Genomic DNA, 20,633 nt, shown 5'->3' with positions numbered 1-20,633 from the left:
GGGTCAGTCTCCCCTCATTGGGCTCCTCCTTGGACTTTTATTTTTTGGCCACGCCGTGCAGCATGCGGGATCTTAGTTCCCTGACCAGGGATGGAACCCAGGCCCCCCGCATTGGGAGTGAGGAGTCTTAACCACTGAACCACCGGGGAAGTCCCTCCTCCTTGGACTTGACCTGGCCCATCCAGGATTCAGAGAGTCCCAGAGGGGAGACATAACCAAGCCTTGCCCAAAGGTCCCAGACCTGGTCCAGCCTTGCCACCACCTGGCTGTCCAGTCCTGGCAGGTCACTTGACCTCGCTGGGCTCCCCAAAGGGTCAGCCACGTTCTGCCTATCTTTTTTTTTTTTTTTTTTTTTTTGTGGTACGCAGCCCTCTCACTGTTGTGGCCTCTCCCGTTGCGGAGCACAGGCTCCGGACGCGCAGGCTCAGCGGCCATAGCTCACGGGCCCAGCCGCTCCGCGGCATGTGGGATCCTCCCGGACCGGGGCACAAACCCGTGTCCCCTGCATCGTCAGGCGGACTCTCAACCACTGCGCCACCAGGGAAGCCCCATTCTGCCTATCTTGATAGAGCCCTCAAAGCATCTAATTCTGCTTCACCCAGCTGGGAAATGATGTCCTTTCATTCCGATTCTAGCCTTTCAGGAGACTGAGGACAATTTACGAGGTGAGCAATGCTCAGTGACCAGTTGGGCCAGCCCTAGTTTTTTCTGTCTTGAGTCCATTTTGCAACCCCCAGGTCATATTCCTCATCCTTTCTCGGAATCCCAATGGCACGAAAGAGCTCACACGTCGAGCCCCTACTATGCGCTGACCCTCTGCTCAGCAGCTCACCCTTGTTACCCTCTTCAATCCTCACAACAACATTCTGAGGTCGTATCATCGATCTTTGGACACCTCCACACCAGACCCCTTTCAGAGCGGGACAAGGTCCCAGAATCTGAGCCCATTGCATGTTTGCGATGCAGGAACCTGATGTCACACAGATCCGGGTTCAACTCCAGGTTTGGCCCAGCTCCCTGCAGTTGAAGCTTGGGCACGTTAATTACCCTCTGTAAACCTCCCTTCCTACGTCGGTAAACTGAGAATAATAATATGGGTATCCCCAACTTTCTCTAAGTTCAAGTCGGAAAGAAATCCGATTTTTACTTTTACCAAAAAAGCCTTTATCGTACTAATGTCAGTCTTTCATAAAAGCAAAGTGGAATCAAGATTTTGGAAAGCAGGGGATACTCTTCCCTTTATGCCATTTCAGCTTTTACAAAACACTCGCTCTGCTTTCTGATAGTGGGGGAAACCTGTATCTACCTAACGAGGTGACTGGGAGTATTAAATGGGATAACATGCCTAAAGCAGTGAGTAAACAGTAAGTGCTCAAAAAATGATCACTATTACCTTTTAAGCTTGAAAGTCCCTTAGAATTTTTCAAAATAATTTTTTAGAAGTGGAAGCCTTTTTTCAAATGAAATCCGCCACCAAATTCCATCTATTTCAACAGATGTAAGTGGCACTGCCCCAGAGAAGGCCTCCCCTCGCCTTGCGCGGTGCAGTAGGCCCAGTAACCCCTCCCCTGCCTCACAGACTCTGAGACTACTCCAAAATTCAAGTTCAAAACTCCCCATTCTAGTCTGAACCAGCGCCTGTGTCCTCAGGACCCTTCCCCATATTTCTGAGGGAGCACCCCCAATGCCAACCTCCCCCTCTAGCTGCCCCCACCCACCCCTGCCGGGGCTGCACCCACCTCCAGCTTCTGCTTGGTGTCAGTACCCAGCAGGTCACGGACGTCTTCATTGTAGATCTCCAGGTAGGAGGCCCGGACCAGGAACTTGGTGTTCTCTGCACACTGCAGGGAGAGCAAAGATACCTGAGCACCCGCTGCCTGGACATCACAAAAGGACATCGTGGCAGGAGGTGTCCCCAACCTCCCCTGACCCTGCCTGCCTGGCCAGCTCTCCCCTCCTCTCCGGCTTCTCAGAGGGGCATCATTTTCATAATGCCATGGACCCATGCTCTCTCTACAAGCCTCATGGGAAAGGAAATGGGAGAGGCCTCCCCACTGTTCAGGTAGAGAGACCAAGGCCACGGGTAAGGCCTGGACCAAGCCCTGGCCCTGGGCTAATCCCCGGCAGTTCTTCCAGTTGCCTGATGTTCCTGTGGGTCATCAAAATGAGTCCCAGGTGTAGTACAGTGGGCTCTGCAGCTGACTCGTCCCTGCTTTGCCATTTCCCAGATGCAGGAATCTCTGCGCATTCATGAGTGGTCAGCAGGGCACGTCTCACCTGCAGCCTGGACACTGGGATAACTGGTCTGGGCCCAGCCCATAAGGGCTCCAAGCCTTGGCTTCCCTATCTCAAAAATGAGGATAACAGCTACCTCCTGGGCCAGCGTGGTAGTGAGATAATTATGCAAAGGGCTTTGCACAATGCTTGGCCTGTAGCAGCTGCTCAATTAAAAAAGGAAGCTATGATTGTTTACAGCCATTTCTTGGGCCAGCACTCTGGGTCATCATATCCATGTGAAGTGTTATACGAAATGTTAAAATCCAAAAATGGCAGGAGGAAAACAGCAGGTAGAATTTTCTCAGCTTTAAGTTCTCCCATCACCTCTTCAGAAACCAGAGCCTGCGTCTGTCTGCTCATCTGTGCCGCGTCAAGGCCGCCTTGACCGCATCCCACAACCGCTGCCCAGGTCAAAAGTGCTCTGGGATCATTCACGGTAACGCCTGGGGAGCCCAACCCTGCCCCTTCCATCCCCCAGGCCCGTACCTGGACGCTCTCGAAAATGTGCTCGAAGGCCCTAGGGATGATGCCTCTTTGGCAGGGTGGGTCAGGCAGGCCCTGCATGGTGAAGGACTTCCCGCTGCCTGTCTGGCCGTAGGCAAAGATGGTGCCGTTGTAGCCCTCGGTGACGCCCTGTGTGGGAGGACACAGCCCAGGGCTCAGCTGGCCGAGCTCAGCCAGGCTTGGGGCCAGGCCCGGGGCTGCAGGGCTGCCTCCTGACTCACAGACTTAGGGCCCCTCCCTGGCTCTCCCACCACGGTGGCACAGGGCTGGGGGAGGGCAGTGCCGAGGTGAACGCGGCACAGCTCTGTCCTCAAGGGGGTCACTGCGCGGTGGGGTGGGAGACTGTCCCTGTGCATGGCTAAGAGCCTGGCCGCCATCCTCTACTGACTGTGCCCTTGGCCCGCCCTTATTCAAGCACATGGAGCCTCAGCTTCCTCACCTGTAACAAAGGGTAAGAACAGCGCCTCCCCTGGGGCTGTCGGGAGCTGCACACAGGAATTATTCCACGTGCTGGCGCACAGAGGCAGGTGCTCCCTAAATGTCTGCCTGGAATGTGCGGGAGACAAGACATATCCACGGGATCCTCATATGAGGCGGAGGTGCACGTAATGATGGCGTACAGGACGGGCAAGGAGAGGGAGTGCCAAGAGGGGGAGACAGAAGGTGCAGGAAAGCTTTTGCCCAGGCAAAGCTTCCTGGGCAGGTGGAGGAGAAAGGGGGAGCAGAAAGGGTGGCTTGGATTTTAACAGGTGACAGGAAGAGGAAGGCATTCTAGGCTGAGGGGACAGCCTGAGCAAAGACCAGAGAGGTGAGAGGCTGAGAGCAGGTGGAACTTGGGCGAGGGGGATGGAGACGAATCTGGGAAGAAGCAGGAGGCAAGCCAGGTGGCACACCCAAGGGCATCCTTCATTCACTGATGCGATTGTTCTTTCCATAGGTACCGACTCTCTCCTCTGAGGGGGACTGGCTGGTGACAGAGCCATGAACCAAGAAGACACCCTAGTCCCTGCCCTTACCCAGCTCATGAGATCACAAATTCTAGAACTTAGTATGGGGGCAGGGGAATCCTGTGTTAGAATGTGGGCCCAGAGAGCTGTGCCCAGGCCCCCAGGGCCCAGGTGGCATCTGTGCCCGTTTCCACTGCAAAGGCACATCCTGTAGGGACTTCCCTGGTGGTCCAGTGGGTAAGACTCCATGCTCCCAATGCAGGGGGCCCAGGTTCGATCCCTGGTCGGGGAACTAGATCCCACAGGCATGCCGCAACAACGATCCCGGGTACTGTAACTAAGACCCGATGCAGCCGAAATTTTTTAATTAAAAATATTAAAGAAAGGGCTTCCCTGGTGGTGCAGTGGTTAAGGGTTCGCCTGCCAATGCAGGGGACGTGGGTTCATGCCCCGGTCCGGGAAGATCCCACATGCCGTGGACAGGCTAGGCCCGTGAGCCACAACGTCTGGAGCCTGTGCTCCGCAACAAGAGAAGCTGCTACAGTGAGAGGCCCGCACACCGCGATGAAGAGCGGCCCCCACTCACCGCAACTGGAGAAAGCCCTTGCACTGCACAGAAACGAAGACCCAACGAAGACCCTTTCTAAAAAAATACATTAAAAAAAAAAAAGAAAGACCCATCCTGTAGACCATTGCGGGGCTCGGGATCCCCAGGGACTGCTGGGGAAGGAAGACTGGAAGTCACGATCCGCAGCTCATCAGAGGGCCAGGTGCTACACACTAGGATGAGGCCCCTGAGGTGTGGGAGAGCCGTGGCAGACCAGTCACCCAACCAGGAGCCTCAGAGGCAGGGCACGCGAAGCCCCAGGGACAACACGGTGCAGTGCCCGGACCATCAATGTCACCCAGACCTGACAAGGGATTCTATATCAAAATAAATATTTTATATGCACTGTCCAGTAGGGCAGCCACCAGCCACACCAGAAGTGCGCCTGATGCGACTGAGGAACTGAATTTATGTTAATTTACATTTAAAAACTGAAGCAGTGTAAAATATTTTCCCATCAAACACAACTTTATTTTTTTGTGTTTCATTTCATTTGAACTATGGACACTTAAACACCTGAACTGAGATGTGCGATAAGTATGAAACACATGCCCAATTTCGAAGACTTATTATGAAGAAACAATGTAAACTATCTCCCTAATAGCTACTATACCATGATAGTATCTATTATTATGTTTTATTGAAATGATAATATTTTGGATACTATTGGGTCAAATAAAAGGTCAAATAAAATGGATTATTAAAATTAATTTCAGGGACTTACCTGGTGGTGCAGTGGTTAACAATCTGCCTGCCAATGCAGGGGACATGGGCTCAATCTCTGGTCCAGGAAGATCCCACATGCCACGGAGCAACTAAGCCTGTGCACCACAACTACTGAGCCTGCGCTCTACAGCCCGCGAGCCACAACTACTGAGCCCGCATGCCACAACTACTGAAGCCCGCACGCCTAGAGCCCGTGCTCCACAGCAAGAGAAGCCACCGCAATGAGAAGCCCACGCACCGCAGTGAAGAGCAGCCCCCACTCGCCGCAATTGGAGAAAGCCTGCACGCAGCAACGAAGACCCAACACAGCCAAAAATGAATAAATAAATAAATTTATATTAAAAAAAATCAAATAAAACTGAAATTCAGTTCCTCAAAAGCAATAGCCTCATGTCAAGTGCTCACTTGCCACATATGGCCGGTAGTCCCTAACTGGACAGCCCAGATACGGAACATTTCCACCACTGCAGAAAGTTCTGCAGAACCACGCTGCTGTGAAGTAGAAGACAACTTTACATGCATTAAGGCAAAACATAAGATTTCAGAAACGCTTCACCCATCAACTGATACCTCCAGACCCACCAGAGACGTGCGCACACACGGAGCAGGTCCTAAATGCCAGCCACTGTCCACCCCGGGTTCTGCCATGTTCCCCGTATTATTATTTACTAAATGATTTTCATGAAATCAAACTGTTAATTGACTCTCCTGTTAACTTGATGTCATCCTCAGCAGTAATTCCCGTGAAGCTGCATTACAGGCTGGACATGCTAAATATTTCTTCTACTTCTCATTAAAATCAACGCGTAACTATTGAAATAACAGCATCTGTGCTAAATTGCCTCACGTCCCCTTTCTGTCCTCTCCCAAACGAACAGTTTTGTGTTCCATCCAGGGGCCAAATTCTACTGCATCGATGTCTCTGGACACCAGGCCCGTCCTCAGTCTGTCCTGGTAGAAGCCATGGGACCTGGTCCCCGCGTGGGTTGGGTGGTGGGTCATCAGAGGCGACTCTAAGGTCATGGGTGTGAAGCGGGGAGGACGGGGAAATGGCAAAGCCACTGGCTGGGAAAGAACCCACAGACCAGGCAGCGGGCCAGGTGTGGAGGCGAGGAGCTCAGGGTAGGACATGCTGAGTCGGCTGAAAGGTGGGTCTGAGGTGGACAGCTCCCAGGACAGTGGAAGAGGTCACCCAGTGACAGAGGAGATCAGGAACAGAGCCTGGATTTAAGGGTGGGGGTGGGGGTGGGGAAGGGAAGGGTCAGTCCGAAGTGCTGGGGGCTTCGTGCAGTAGGAACTGAAGGGAAGGGCCTGGGCAGGAGGCTGCTTGGAGGTGGTCAGAGCCCAGCAGGAGAGACACACAGCCGCCCGGCCTAAGGATGCAGCTACTCCTGGCTCCAAGTTGCTGAACCATGCTTTGCATATGATTCACATGCCGCTCATTTAATAGAGGCAGCAGGATGGAGCGTGGGGACCTGGCACTGCGCTGGGGATCAAAACCACCAGTAACTCATTCTGTGACATTCAAGGTCTCCGTTTCCTCGCCAGGAATGATCCCTCCAGCTCTACATATGTCTGGTGAAGATCAAATGCTACATGCTGGTCTCTACCTGAAAGGCCCTTTCCTCTACCTTCTTGCCTGGCTGACTCCTCTCATCCCGGTCTCAGCTTAGATCTCACCACTTCCAGGAAGTCCTCCCTGCTTTCCCATCCCCTCCAAGCCCAGGTTTGCTAGCCTTCTCTATGCTGCCAGAAAGTCCCCCAGGATTCTCCTCTCACTCATCACCCTGGCTTGTAGCTACTAGCTTAGCTGCTCCCCCACCTGATCATGAGCTGGCTGAGGGTGGCGCTCCCCACGCCTAGGATGGGGCCTGGTATGAGAACACTATTTGTTAGCTGAATGAATGAATGAATGAAAAGGAACATATGTCATGTTGAGTTTGAGGCTCTGTGGGGTGACTGGAGGTAGGGGTCTGACAGAATCCCCTGTAGCAGTGAACTCGGGACAGAAGTGAGAGCTGGAGATCTGAGGTAGCCACTGTCTCCTTAGGTCTCCCCCTCTGGGCTGGGGCTTCCTGGGAACCTTAACCAAGGGAGGCTTGCTCAGGGGAATTATTTCCGCGATGCGCAGGGGAACCCATGAGCAAGGCTGAGGCCCTGGAGAAGGCAAAGCCAAGGAGAACTCAATCTCGGAATCTTCCAGTCTCTGAGGGGCGACCCTGGACGGGGAAGCAGAGGGGCCCTGGGGACAGAGCTACAGCAGGTTGCTGGAAGCATCAGGGTGGCTGACTCTGACTCACCGTGCAGAATGGTCTTCTAGGAGCTAAGAAGCCAAGGTGGAGCAGGCAGCTCTGGGAAGAGAGAGCTCCTGCCATCCAAGGACCATTCAAGGTGGACATTCAAGGACCCGGGGTAGGGGGGCGGCTGGACCAGAGGACCGATTCTGGTCCCTTCCAGCCTGGGAGACCAGGATGGTAGGACAGCCTGGCCATCCCCAGAGCGTGGTACCACCCTCTGGGGAGAGCTGCCCTCTTTCCCTGGCATCTTCTACAGTCACGCCCTCACCACTGGGGGGCTCTGGGTTCCAGAACACTTCCACGCTCACAGGCGGTTTTGACTGTGGCCAAAGGAGGTGCTGTGGGGGATGCTAACTGGCCTGCCGGCCAAAACAAAAAGGTTCCACAGGCAAATACCTTTTGGAAATGCTGGGTTAAATAAGCCAAACTATTTTCTCCACCGCAAGACTCCCCAGAGCCTCAAGTACCCTAATGTGCAGCTTCAAGTGAGGGAGGGTGTATGCAGCACTTCCCAAACTTTTCCTTTTTTCCTGAAACAACCTGTGACATCTCACTTCACTAGCGATTCGATGCACAGCTGGGGAGATGGTGGTAGCAAGGAAAGAGCCCTTGGGCCAGGAGTAGCTCCAGCCCCACCTCCGCCAGAAACTCACTGTGGGAGCTTGCCATGTTTCCTCCCTATGGGCCTCAGTCTCCCCATCTGTGAAATGTGAACCTCCCTGTCATGCAGCGCCAAGGAGCTACCTAGTGTGAGAGTGTGAAAAAAAGTAAAAGCCCTATAAGGGGCAGAAACTGTTGTGGCCTCGCTGTTCTTCAACCGCCAAGGAGGAAGGTAAGTCAGACCAAAGGTAAAGGGTTTCCAGTTCTCCAGGACCAAGGCCAGGCCAGCAGCCTTCTCTCTGCAGAAGCAGGGAACTAGTGAGGGGGCGGAGGAGAAAGGAGAGGGGGAGGGGGAGGGGGAGGAGACCTGGGGCTCTTAAGAGGAGGAGGCTGGGGAAGTGGCTGGAGCTTTTAGAGAAGTCCTGAAGGTGTTGGGTGAGGGTGGAGGGCAAGTGGTCTTGGGGGCTGGAGTTCCTGTGGGAAGCAGGCTGGAAGGATGGGGGTGAGGACCAGCCTTGGCACCGGGGGCAGTGGAGACATTGTAGACGGGTTCCAGCTGTCTGCTGACAGAAGTCTTCAGACTAACCTGCTGCTGTCCACCCGCGCCCCTCCAGAAGGGCCTTCCCGCCCTGCTTGCGGGCAGGGCAGTCCCTCAGGATCCCTCCGAGTGGTTCCAGGTCCCCCAGGTCCTGCCCAGCGGGTCCTCGGAGGCGGCCTCGCGGGCATCCTCACCTCCACCAGTGGGTAGGCGATTTCGTTGTAGATCTGCTCGGTAAAGTGGTCCACGTAGTAGGCGCCGTCGAAAGTGAACTGCTTGGGGGGCTGGTCGACGGCGCCCGGGTTCTGGATGAAGCACTGGCCGCGCGCGGAGTCCACCGTCACCACAGGCTGGCAGTTCAGCTCCAACTCCCGCTGGTTCATGGGGCGGCAGCGCACCACCACCTTCACCGACTCCGAGGCCATGGCGCCGCGGCGGGGGTCCCCGGGGTGCGGCCCGACGTGGACGCCGCGACCAGGACACAGGACCTCGGGGCGGGAGCCGCCGGGGCGCCGGGGCCGGGGGGCGGGGCCTCGCGGGCGGGGTTGGGGCGGCGGCGGGGCGACCGGACTCCTTGGGGGACGCCTCGATAGGAGGGTAGGGGCCGCGGGGGAGTCTCAGGACCCGAGCCGGAGCCGCCGCCTCCTCCCGCTCCCGGGCTCGCCCGTCCCTGAGGCCCAGACCGGGCGCGGGCAGTGGGGCATCAGCGCTGCCGGCGCCGCCGCAAGACCAGAGTCCCCGGAGCCGCCCCAGCCGCCCGCTAGCACGGACGCCGCCACGGCGTTCGCGGTTGCTGGGCAACGCCCCTGGCGTCACAGCCCGTGCCTCCCGAACTTCCGCGCGTTCTCCGCGCCCGGCAGGCCCCGAGAGCAACCTCCGGCTGGAGGCCGGCGCGCGGGGGCGGCCGTCGGGGAGGACCGGCACTGGCTTTGCTGGAGTATCTGCCGGCTCGGTGCCAGATGCTGCACAGCCGTTTTCTTCTCCAGTCCCCACAGTCCCAGTCCAGAGAGGTTAAGCAGCTTGCCCGAGGTGGCCCAGGGGAGGCCAGGCTTGACTGCACCTCGGAGAGAAATACTAGAGGAAAGGCCTCATCCGGGGATTAGAGACCTACTGAGAAAGGCAACAGGACCTTGCCGCCCTTTATCCACATCCCTGTATTGACTCGGGAAGGCTGTCCCAGAGCCTATCACAGCCCCGGGGACAGAGCAAAGCTTCCCTCTAACGCTGCCCCTTGTTTTCATTAAGACTCAAGATTGAGAAACAAAACAAAAAACTTTGAAAGCTGGTCTTTTGGTTGGAGAGGCTGCCTGGCCTCTCTCCCCACGCCCACCCCGAGCACAAGTCCCTCCAGAATAGCCGCCGTCACACCTCCTCTACGCTCCCCTTTGCACAGAAATTGTCAGCTACGTGCCTGCCGGGCACGGTGATAGATGCCGCGAGACAGCCCAGTCCCTGCCCTCCAGGTGCCCAGAGTCTAGTGGGGGAGGCTGACATTTGAAACAAATGTCCCACAAACAAAAATCCCATAAATAAGAGTGTTAACAAACTAAAGGACGAGTTTTATGGAATATCTAGCCAGGAAACCTCCCCCAGGCCGGGCAGGGGTCAGGGGGCAGTCAGGGCAGGCTTCCTGAGACTGAGAGATGGTAAGGTTGAGGAGTTAATCAGGTAAAGGAAGAAGAGGAAGACGAGGAGGCTTGTACAGGCTGTGCAAAGACCCTGTGGCACGTTGCAGGAGCAGAAGGAAAACCCGAGTGGCCAGAATATAAAGACTTGAGTCTTTTTCCCGTAGGAAATACCCACTGAAGGTTTTAAGCAGTAGAGTCATTGCTTGAATCTACCTACCCAATTCCTTCAAGACCTCCTGAGCCCCGGAGGACAGTATCTCTGTCTGGTTCATCATTCAGCAGCAGTGGAAGGTATGGTTGGCAAACAGAAGCGAAGCCGGCAAACCGGACAAAGACCTCGCCTTTCTAAGGAAAAGTCTGTACTATACAATCCGAAGAAATGCATTTTATTTATTTCAAGTCCACACAGTAAGGAGAGCTGGGCTACCCAGGGGGCACTGGTTGGAACAGAGAAAACTGTGGTCTATAATTGAGACATTGAGGCGTCTGCACATGTGGGTCAAAAACCTTTGTACTGTGTGATCCATAAATGCTGTGTGAAGGAATGTTAAAGTACTTTGGGAACATTCCTGACACCTTGTCCACACAGATAACTTGTGCAACAAAATCCATCCCTTACAGAGGTTAAGACCAGTTATCAGGTCTTCTTAAATGTGTGCGACTCCAGGGCTGTAATCCTGGGCCCCATGTCACCAAACCCCTCTCCTTGCCAGGGAAATGGGAGCCTGGGGCCTCCCACGAGGGACCAGGGCTTTGCCCAGGGAGGAGATGGGTTCTGGTAGTAATGGCCGTAAAATGAGGCTGGGTTCCCACTCACATTCAGTATAAAATCAGTACTGTGGTTCCAGTGAAAAGAGCCCCCAAAGGACAGCCTCCTCCTATCCCTTGTGACAAGAGTGACTAGGCCCCAGCCAAGACCATTTGCTGAGCCGGAGGTTGTAAGCTGGGAACACCAGGCCTGAGCTTCTGAGGCTCCTCCCTTCTTTTTATTCCGTTGGGGTTGCCCTCTTCCTTCCAGGAGTCAGAAGTCTGTTACTTTCAAGACGCTGAGCGGTCACATCCCCTCCCCAGATGGGGGAGAGGGCAGCCCCCAGACTCATGACTTGGCCTCTGCCTCAGGAACAGAAGTTCATCCAAAGTGAACTTGCTCCCTGTCTTAATCTGGTAGATTCATGCCTGTCTGTCAAGTTTACTTATACAGGGGAATACCCAGATCCGTCGTCAGTCACCGCAGGGCCATTGCCTTAGACTAGCGTTATTTCCCTGGATGGACCCCCACTGCCGCTGAGGCCAAGTACCCTCTGGCAGGGCCCACATCAGTTCTATCTTTGGATGATTCCTCCCTGACCCCCATCCCCAAGGGGGCTGGCCTAGTGAAGTGGCCCCTGACAGATGCCCATTAAGGGAAATGCCACCATTGGGGGGCTTCCCAGGCAGCCACCAAACCCAGTCTGGCCTGCAGGATGAGTGGAGCAGGACCCTGGTCACCCCTCTAAGCCTGCAGCTCACTGCTGGCCCCTCCCGGTCAAATGGCCAAAGAAAGTGAGCCTGCGGGGGGGGCAGGGGTGTGTGGGCAGGGACGAGACTGGGACATCCCTTCCAAGTAAGCAGGAACCACAAGCCCGTGGATTTGAGTGGAGAAGAACCAGCCTTCCTAGTCTGAAGGTTCACTGGGATTCTCTGCCCTGTCGGCCCATTCACATCCCTCTCTGCACACAGGCGTCCACCTGCATGTGGGCTTTGGGTGGTACGGCTCTTTGTCCGTCCTGCCCTTTCTGCACCCTCTTAACCCCCACTCTTCAGAACTCAAGAGAAGACTCCTTTAGCCTCAGAGGACATGGGAAACAGGCCTCGCTCCGTCAGCCTGGATGCAGCCTCCAAGCTCCATCACGTCATCCCTGTTTCTCTCACGGAGAGGGTGGCTCGTCCCCATGCCTTCGCCCAAAGTGAGAACTCACTCCTGCCTCCCCAGATACCTCTCCCTCACACGCCTGGCTGCCTGGGTCAGGAGCTCTCTGGAGACGCCCAGTCAGGGCCCCAAGGCCTGGCCTCCTTAGGAGAGGGCTCCACCTCTGCTGGAGCAAACCTTCCCGCCCACCTTGGAAAGCTCCCCACCTAGGAGTAAGGTGAAGCCCAGAGAAGACAAGCACCCAGTCACCCAGCAAGTCCACGGAAGCCTGGAGCTCTGCCTGCCCCTCCTGCAATCCTGACAGGCCGTGTGAGAAGCCGCTGGCAATCCCCACTCTCGGGGCTCCGCCCACAGGCAGGGTAGTGATGGAAGACTGGTCCAAAGGGCAGTGACTGGATGGAACTGGTGCCCAGCGGGGTGACAGAAGGGCAGAGCAGAGCAGCCTGCTGAGGCCCAGGAGCCAGGGTGAGGCGGGGCCTCTTGGCGTGGGGCTCAGCGTCCTAGCCCAGGCCCTGCAGTTCTGCCTCGGACTTGGCATGGCCAAGGGGCCGGAGCGTCCGGGGAAGCCTGCCCTCGGGCCCGCAGTCCTGCTCCTCGTAGCCGGGGTTCAGGCGGCCCATGTCGAGGGAGCAGAAGAGGCTGCGCTCCGTCCCAGCGTGATGCTCCACCAGGGCCTCCAGGCTGGGGAACTCAGCCGGCAGGTGCTGGTGGGGGCGAGGAGGGGAAGGGACTTCAGCTCCAGCTCCCCCTTCCACACAACCGCTCCCTCACACAGGATCCTGCCCCAGGAGGGAGGAGGATATTCGAGCCCAGAGAGGACACTGTCCTGCTCACAGCAGAACCACACCCCGGTTCCCTCCCTTTCTCTCCTCCCAGCCTGGACAGGACTGAGGCACTCGGCGTGGAAGTAGGGCCACACATTTAAAAAGTCCTTCCTGCCCACCCTTGTCCCTGGAAACCTATGATCAGGCCAAGACTCCAGACCTAGAGACTTGGAGGCTGTGTGAGCTTACGCAAGCCTCTACCCTCTCTGATCAGTTTCCTCTACTGCTAAAAGATGAGTTAGGGTGTGGGAAAGCGTGACTTTTTAAAAGCCGGGATTTCTGTAAAAATGTGAGGCATGACCCTAGCCCAAGACTCTACCTCCCCGGAGCGAGAGAACTTACGGTGGAGCCAGCAGAGTACAGGTGGGGCCAATAGGCCAGTGGGGGCGGGGCCAGAAGGGCCAAGGACGAAAGAGCTGGATGGAGAGTTAAATAAGGGGTGGGGCCAGAGAGAGCCAATGGGGGCCTGGGATGAGGGTGAGGAGGGCTCAGGCCCTCAGTGGTTAGAAAAGGGCGGGGCTGGAGGGCGAGGGGCAGGGCCAGGAGCACTGTTACCTCCACGCAGTAGCGGCCTAGGTGGTTCCGGAAGACCTGGTGGGGCACCACGCCGCACTGTGTCCTCACCGACAGGCACCACTGGCCACTGGTGCCTGGCTCAGGCCACAGCAGGAAGGCCCCAAGCACGTCTCTCCGCAGCAGGGCGAGGGCACTGGGCCTGGGAGGGCAGAGGGGAGAGGCTGAGGGCGGGCCCCCTAGTCAGGACCCACCCTCAGCTTGCTTAATGGCATCACAGCTCCACAGCATCGTAAACACAGTGCCTGCCCCAGAGTAGCCCCGCAACGGAAGGAAGCTTTTAGCCTTCCCTTCTAAAAGGTTTCCAAGGGGGTCCTAATTGCTGACAACTTCAAGACCCAATCGGTAGAGAGCTGGCATTTAGGGAGCTGAACCCTGTGACAGGCCAGGCGCTGAAGGCTTTACCTGAATAACCTCATTTGATCCTCTCCACAGCCCTGCAGTGAAGGTCCTTTTATTAACCCCACTTCACACTTGAGAATACTGAGGCCCACGGTGGGGAAGCCCCTGGCCTGAGGTCCCGAGGTCAGGAGGCCTCCGCCCAAGTGCAGGGATGGACACATCTCAGGGCCTTGGGGGAGCCCACAGCCTATTTCTCTGACGCCCCCCCAAAAGGGCTGGGCACCCCCTCCTACCTCGAGATGCCAGTAAAAGCCCAGATGTTCTCCGTCAGGCTGCCCTCGCTCTCCACCAGGCATGAGGGGCCCCCAGGACCCCGGGGCCAGGCCTCCCACGCGTCAGGAACTATGGAGACCATCCAGGGCTCAGAGGAAGAGAGGTGGTCCCCTCCCGCGCCCAGCCCGGCCCACGCCCACAGGCCTCATCGCCCCCGCCGCTCCCGGCCCAGTCTGCACACATCCTGCTTCCCCAGAGGCACAGCAGCGCCCAGGCACATCTCCAGGCACAGCCCCTCCCCAGTCACAGCACATCAGCCCCTACGCAGTCGCCTCTTCAAGCCCCTGGGCACGCAGCCCCGGCTGCGCCCTCGCGCCCTCCCTCGCGTGGACACGAGGCCTCAGCACTCCCAGGCGCAGGCATCGACAGTCACGGCCCCGCAGACACGGACGCTCAGGCCCACCCTCGCCGACTCGCGCAGCCGTGCCCGGCCACTCACAGGCCTCCCGAGCCGACAGCTGCAGCTGCGTCTCGTAGGTGCAGGCGCGGTAGGCCCCGGAGCGGATCACCTTGCTGCGGATGGCCTTCTTGCGCACCAGCGTGGGCGAGCAGTACGGGTTCCCCAGGCGGGCGTGGCGGGCGCCCCCGCGGCTTTCCGACTCCGGCGGCTCCTTCTAGGGCACCAAGAGGACCCCGCAGGGGCAGCCAGACTCAGGCCCAGCCATTAGCCCCTCCCACGGAAGTCCAGCACCCGCCCCTCTTGATCCCCAAACCTTCGCCCAGTTCCCTTGTCCATGGCCCACTCCCTGGCTGGGGTGCCGCGTACCCCACTGCCCCCAGGCACCCCTGCTGGCAGCCGCCCGAAGGAGACCAGCGCGTTAACGTGCTGTGAGAGCTGATCACGGCCGAGGGGTTCCCGTACTAGGCCAGGGGTGCCCCCAGGGCCCGACAGGGGCTTCAGGGGCACGTCCCCTACGGGTCCCGGGCAGGGCTCAGGCCGTGCCCGTTCCTCAGGGTGCTGCCAGAGGTGAGCGAGCTGGAAGGAGCGGCAGAGCAGCAGGTGCAGGATCTGGACCTGGGGAGGGAGAGGGAGGCGGGCTCAGCTGGGGGAGGTTTCCTGGGGGCCTCCTCAGGCGTCAACCCAGGCACCAGGGGGGCATGCAGCCCCTTGGCGTGGAATGCTCTTCCCCATTCTCCCTGGGAAAACTTCTTATCCCTCAAAACCTCACCACCATGCAGCATCCCCGACCAGCTTCCTCTATTCATTTAACAAATACCGAGCATCTACCTTGTTCCAGGCGTCATGCTTGGAGCTGCGACGACATGGGCTAAATGCACTCCTAGCCCTAGGTTTACTACCCTCACCCTGCGCATTGTACCCTCTTGGGGGAGTGGCTAAGAGCCCAGGCCCTGAAGTCACACAACCTGGGATCCAATCCTGTCTCTGTCACCTAGGAGCTGCTGTGTGACCCTGGGTACAGCATGGCATCTCTGCGCCTCAGCTTCCTCCTCCCCACCTCCCTGTGCCCCTTTAATGAAAACGGACCACAGAAGACCCCCTGGAGAAGCCCAGCACTCTGGGGCCCACACATTCCACCCGCGACACACATCACCCAGGCCCAGCACGTTGGAACTGTGAGCTCCAGAAGATCAAGGGCCACGTGTCAGCCACCTGTCACTCCAGTGGCCGGCACAGGGCTTGACATACAGGGCTGACGGCAAATGCTTGCTGCGCGGAACCAAGCCCAGCCTCTGCTCGCCAAACAGTTGGCTGCCGAGCCTCCACTGCTCATGGCGGCCACACTGGCTTTGCTTTTCGGGATCTACCCGCCCACCCACTCTCCCCACGGGGCCAAGCACCAGAACAGTTCAAGACCCGGACCCAGCCTCTGCTCTCAAAGGATTCCCGTGACTGCAGTTAGGGACAGACCGATGACAGAGTGCAGTGCGTGTCACAGGACCGCTAAGTGTGGGGGGCGGTCTGGAGGATTCCAGGTGGGCTCCACAGACACACGGGCTGAGCCTCAAAGGGCGTGTTGGAATTTGCCAGGATGAGAAGGGGAAGGGGTTGCAGGCAGAGAGAAGAGCAAGGGCAAAGGCCTGGCAGTGTGACCCTCCGATCTCTAAGGGCACAGCCTGGTCCCCACCTCCAAGCTCGGGGAACGCTGAGGCCACTGACTCGCTTTGAGGGCGTCCTCAGAGGGCAGCGCCACAGCAGGAGCCAGGGTGGCAAGGGTGCATGCCTGGAGGGGCGCAGGCCAGCGTGGCTGAGCCGTCCAGGGCCTCGGTCCCTGGAACCCACACTGATGCACAGCAACCCCCCCCCCCGAGTGCTGCGCCCCCTGCCCTGGGCCCAGGTACCTCTCCAGTCTGGCTGCCCACAAAGAGGTGGCAGAAGAGCTTGCTGGCCGGGCTCCGGGGATTTCGGGCCATGAAGGCAAACTGGCAGTCGGCTGGGCACCAGGTGGAGTAGAGTATGCGCCTCAGGGCGTGAGCCATCAGGAGCACCTGGGGATGCAGCAGGTACACCGGCCTCCGTCAGACCCACCGCGTGGTCTGCAGCTGCCAGCCCAGCGTGTGCCAGCCCCGAGGGCCCCGCACCCCCGCTGGCAGGCCTCCTGGGCCTGCTCTCCAGCCTGCACGCCCAGCTTCGGGCCCACCCCGCTCCTGGGGTGAAGAACTCTGCCCTCCTTCCAGGCCTGCCCAAACCACGCTTCACATGGGAACCCTCATCCTTCACAGGGAACCTGAGCTCGGGTCCCTTGCTCCCTGCTGCCAACCTGCTGGCTGGGGTGGTCATGCCAAGCTGCGGAGCTGAGGGGCAGAGGGTTCACGGCCTGCGGGTCACGGGGACAGGCGGTTGTGGCCAGCCCTGGGCTTGCACGCCTGGTCTCTGGAGTCAGGTGACAGGGGTTCAAATCCTGGCTCTGCCACTCACTCTCTGGGTGGCTTGGGCCGGTGAGGGCAGCTCTCTGAGTCCTTGTTGTGACAAGTGGGGCTGGGGGGTGAGCGAGACCTCATGCAGGTGGTACAGGCCCTGAACGCAGGGCCCCGCCATGCACAGCTCTGCACCCATTTACACCAGTCCTAGCTCAGTGGTGCCGGAGTCGTGGGTCTCACGACTGGCACGCGGTTTAGTGTTCGTCAAACACTGGTTTGCACAAAGAGGAGGATGGCAGGCCAAGCAGGGGCTCCCAACTGGCCTCCAGCCTGCCTGGCCCTGTTCCACAGTCATGAGAGGCTAGCCACAGCCCACTGGCCAAGCCCGGGGACCCCCAGAAACCTCATGGGGCTGGTTGGTCCTGATGCTCAGGCCAGGAGGTGGCCCCCGGAGATTCTGGTGGGCTGGCGGCCGGCGGGTGAGAGGGAGGAGAAACTGTCGTCCACGCTTGCCAGGGCGGGAGGGCCTTGGAGAGAGGACGTCCAAAGGCCCAGAGCAGGCTGGGCAGCGGGGAGGCTGGAGGGGCAGTGCAGGGCTGGGTGGAGGCGAGAGCATTCCCAGGGAGCAGGACACCTGTCCGGTCCTCACCTGCACCCACACGGGTTCCTACCTCACCCTCCCCGCTGTAGATCTTGAGGCCCTGAAGGCTGAATTTCAGGATGACAGCCCGGCGGCGGGGACAGTCCTGGGGGGGAGACAGTTGGTGGGGAACAGACATTACCTCCAAGGCCCTGCGCTGCCCAGCCCAGCGTGTGCACTAGTCCCCCTGGGCTGGTCAGCCAACTCCACCCCAGCGGCCAGGGGACTGAGCCCTGGACAGGGACCCCGCCCCCCAGGAGCCGGGGAAGTGTGGATGGCTCCTGGCAGACCAACCCTTGGGCCATGTTATGACCACCCCCCCATCTCTCCCACCTGTGGCTTCCACCTGTGGGGCACAGGTCATGACCGCCCAAGGGAGGGGGCCCCCGGGGTTTCAGGGGCGTGGTTCCAGGAGCCCGCGTGTGGTCCTGGCTGGGCCCGTCTCTCAGAACGGCGTAGGTCCTGCCCCTCCCTGGGCCTCACTTGCTCCATCTCTCTGAATGGAGGTTGGAACGGATCACAGGGTCTCGGGCCATTCCCAGGCCAACACCCCAAGGCTGTGATCCCCCGCAGGGAAGTGCGCTCCCCAGCCCCCAGCCCCCTACCTTCAGTGCCCACAGCTGCTGCTGCACCAGCCACGCGCTCTCCTGGGTGTCCAGGTCGTCCACAGGGAAGGAGCCCACGTACTGCTTGGGGGTGGGGTGGGGGGTGGGAGGGCGGCACGGGGAGTCAGGCCCATGGCTCCTGACCCCTGTCCTCCAAATCGCCCTCCACGCACGCACTCTGCTCTGTCGGGTAGGCTGTGGACGGTGACAGAGCGCGGACTCGGAGTCCAGGCTCTGCTACTCTCCCTGGTGAAGCCACTCGGCCCCTCTGCGGCACCATCGCCTCATCTGTGCACACACACTCCAGAGCTGGGGCCACCGAAATAGGCCCGTGACCCACGGCTCCTGTCCACCCCCAGGGCCTGCCACCCAGTCACGCCCATCGGAGCCCACCTCGTGGGGCGGCCCCACCCACCTGGGCAAACTTGGTGATGCACCTGGGCCGGTGAGGGGCAGGGCCGCAGTCGGAGGCTCTCCGGCCCCCAGCCCCGGCCTTCTGCATGGCCCCCAGGGTGCCCGGCTTCAGGGTCCGCAGGAGAGAAGGCTGCAAAGGGCAGGGGAGGAGGGCTGGTGCCCAGGCGGTCGAGCCTCAGAGCGCCCGTCAGAGGCCACCAAGCTCTTGCATCCAACAAACCCTGCCTGAGCACTGGCTGTGTGCCAGGCAGCACCCCGGGCGCTGGGACCCAGGGGACACACGGCCCTGACCCAAGTGACAAACTCCCTGCCTACCCTCATGGAGCCGACAGTAAGCTAAATAATAAGTAAGATATGGAATATGCTAGATGGTGGTAAAGCAGAGAGGAGGAAATGAAGGGCAGGCTGGGGTCAACTACAGCCGAGCAGGCCTCGCTGAGGAGTGAGCTTCAGGAAGGAGCTGGAGGAAGGGGGTGCAGACATGTAACCAGCTTGTGCAAAGCGCCAGGGGAGGGGGACAGCCTGGGAAGGCAGCACCCAAGAGGAGGGATGTGACAGCGGCGAGGACAGAGTCTGCACAGGCACGGAGGCGTGAAGGCAGCTGGGGCCCTGAGGCAGAACTCAGCAGAGCAGCCGCCGGGTTGGGATCGATCGGCCTTAAATGTCACACTGGCGCTCTGCCCTGTGGGCAGTGGGGAGCCACAGCAGGTTCCAGGGCAGGAGCTCTGGAGTCCACAGGGGCAGGGCGCACTGGATGGCCAAGGCTGCATCAACGGGGCCCTGGCTCCTTCCGCCCAGCCTGACTCCAGCCCCTGCCAGAAGACCCCACCCCAACCAGACCGGACACTGATGCTGAGGCAGGGGGTGGGGAGGGTGGACAACTGCCCCGGGGGTGCTGAGGAGTCCTGCCCCAGCCCACCCCAGCCTCTGGTCTTTCCTGGGGCCCCTCTCCCAGATCCACCAGAGGGGGAAGAGGAGGAAAGCTGCCTTCTAGACCGTCCTCAAGGGCAGGGAGAGCACTTACTCCCCGTCAGAGCTCAGACCACAGCTGGTGCTCAGTGAACGTGGAATAAACTCGTCACAGACAGAATGGCTGAATGCCTCTGCCTAGGTCCCAGGGACTCAGCTCCCTCAGGCTTCCCTGGGGCCAACTTAGACCCCCACCTCCATCCCCCATCCTGGCGGGCTCCGTCCCACCAGGCTACTTGTAATCACTGCACTTGGGATCAGAGAGACCTGGGTCCAAATCCTGTGCGACCTTGGGCAGGCTGCCTCACCTCTCTGAGCCTCCATTTCCTTGTCCCCAAACCTGGGGTAACATGAGGAGTCAATGAGAATTGAATGCAGGCACAGAACCCGGCACGATGCCTGCCAGGCTCGGAGCTGTGATCAACAAGTACAGTCTCACGAGGGATGGGGAACCCCCAAACCTGATGCAGGAGCTTGGGAGGACAGCGAGGTCTGACCACTTTCAGTGCCCTCCTTGCACCAGGCCGCACCTGAGAAGAGACCACCTGGGCCAGGAGGGGGGGCCTGCCTGGGGGCCATGATTCCTGCCAGGAGAAAGCAGGGGTCAGACAGGGCGCTGGGCAGGAAATGGGTGCACCCCAGGTGTGCTCTCGCACCCGCAGGAGTCCTGGAGAAGGAGGGTTTGGGTGCTTTGGAGCTGATCCAGCGCCGAGGGCCCAGGAACGGCCCCTACCTCAGCCTGCCCCTGACCTTCAACCCCAGGCTCAGGCCAGGTGGGGGCACCAGCAGCAGTCGGCCATATCCAGTGAGCAGCCAGTAAGGGAAGAGCCAGCGAATAAAGGCCGCGCGGTCCCTTTGAAGACTCCCTGGTTCCACCCTCCTGGCACCTCGCTACTTTGTGATCCTAATTATTTTTCACATCACGTCCATTACCTACTGTCATTTTACACTTAAATACAGCAAGTTAGGTGTGTAACTCGCACAAGAGCTTACGTGGCCTCGGTTCCAGGTATGGAGACGGGGCTTCCAGGGAACTTGCCTTTCAACTTCATAATCACATCCTGGGTTGGGATGCCCGGA

General features: G+C 58.9%; 2 protein-coding genes across 3 annotated transcripts in view; both read right to left on the bottom strand.

The window, feature by feature from the left end:
- Positions 1-8,921, bottom strand: part of KIF17 (kinesin family member 17) — a 48,110-nt gene extending 39,189 nt beyond the window's left edge. For both annotated transcript variants that reach the window (XM_060141204.1, XM_060141203.1), the window contains exons 1-3: positions 8,691-8,921; positions 2,764-2,910; positions 1,740-1,841 (exon numbers count right to left, since the gene is read on the bottom strand). In XM_060141204.1, coding sequence (XP_059997187.1) covers positions 1,740-1,841; positions 2,764-2,910; positions 8,691-8,921 — 480 coding nt within the window. The remainder of the gene's footprint in view (positions 1-1,739; positions 1,842-2,763; positions 2,911-8,690) is intronic.
- Positions 8,922-10,494: 1,573 nt separating this feature from the next.
- On the bottom strand, positions 10,495-20,053 carry SH2D5 (SH2 domain containing 5). The gene is made up of 10 exons (XM_060142780.1): positions 20,015-20,053; positions 18,586-18,714; positions 18,171-18,254; positions 17,597-17,671; positions 16,407-16,553; positions 14,968-15,120; positions 14,545-14,719; positions 14,066-14,174; positions 13,413-13,572; positions 10,495-12,737 (listed from the first exon to the last, which is right to left on the bottom strand). Exons 2-10 carry the CDS (start codon positions 18,670-18,672, stop codon positions 12,534-12,536), a joined length of 1,194 nt encoding a protein of 397 aa, XP_059998763.1. The 5' UTR covers positions 18,673-18,714; positions 20,015-20,053; the 3' UTR covers positions 10,495-12,533.
- Between the last annotated feature and the right edge of the window lie 580 nt (positions 20,054-20,633).

This window comes from Lagenorhynchus albirostris, chromosome 2 (genome assembly GCF_949774975.1).
Source record: "Lagenorhynchus albirostris chromosome 2, mLagAlb1.1, whole genome shotgun sequence".
NCBI lineage: Eukaryota > Metazoa > Chordata > Mammalia > Artiodactyla > Delphinidae > Lagenorhynchus > Lagenorhynchus albirostris.
Note: the sequence above shows the minus strand (reverse complement) of the source record. Positions and strands in the feature narration are given on the sequence as shown.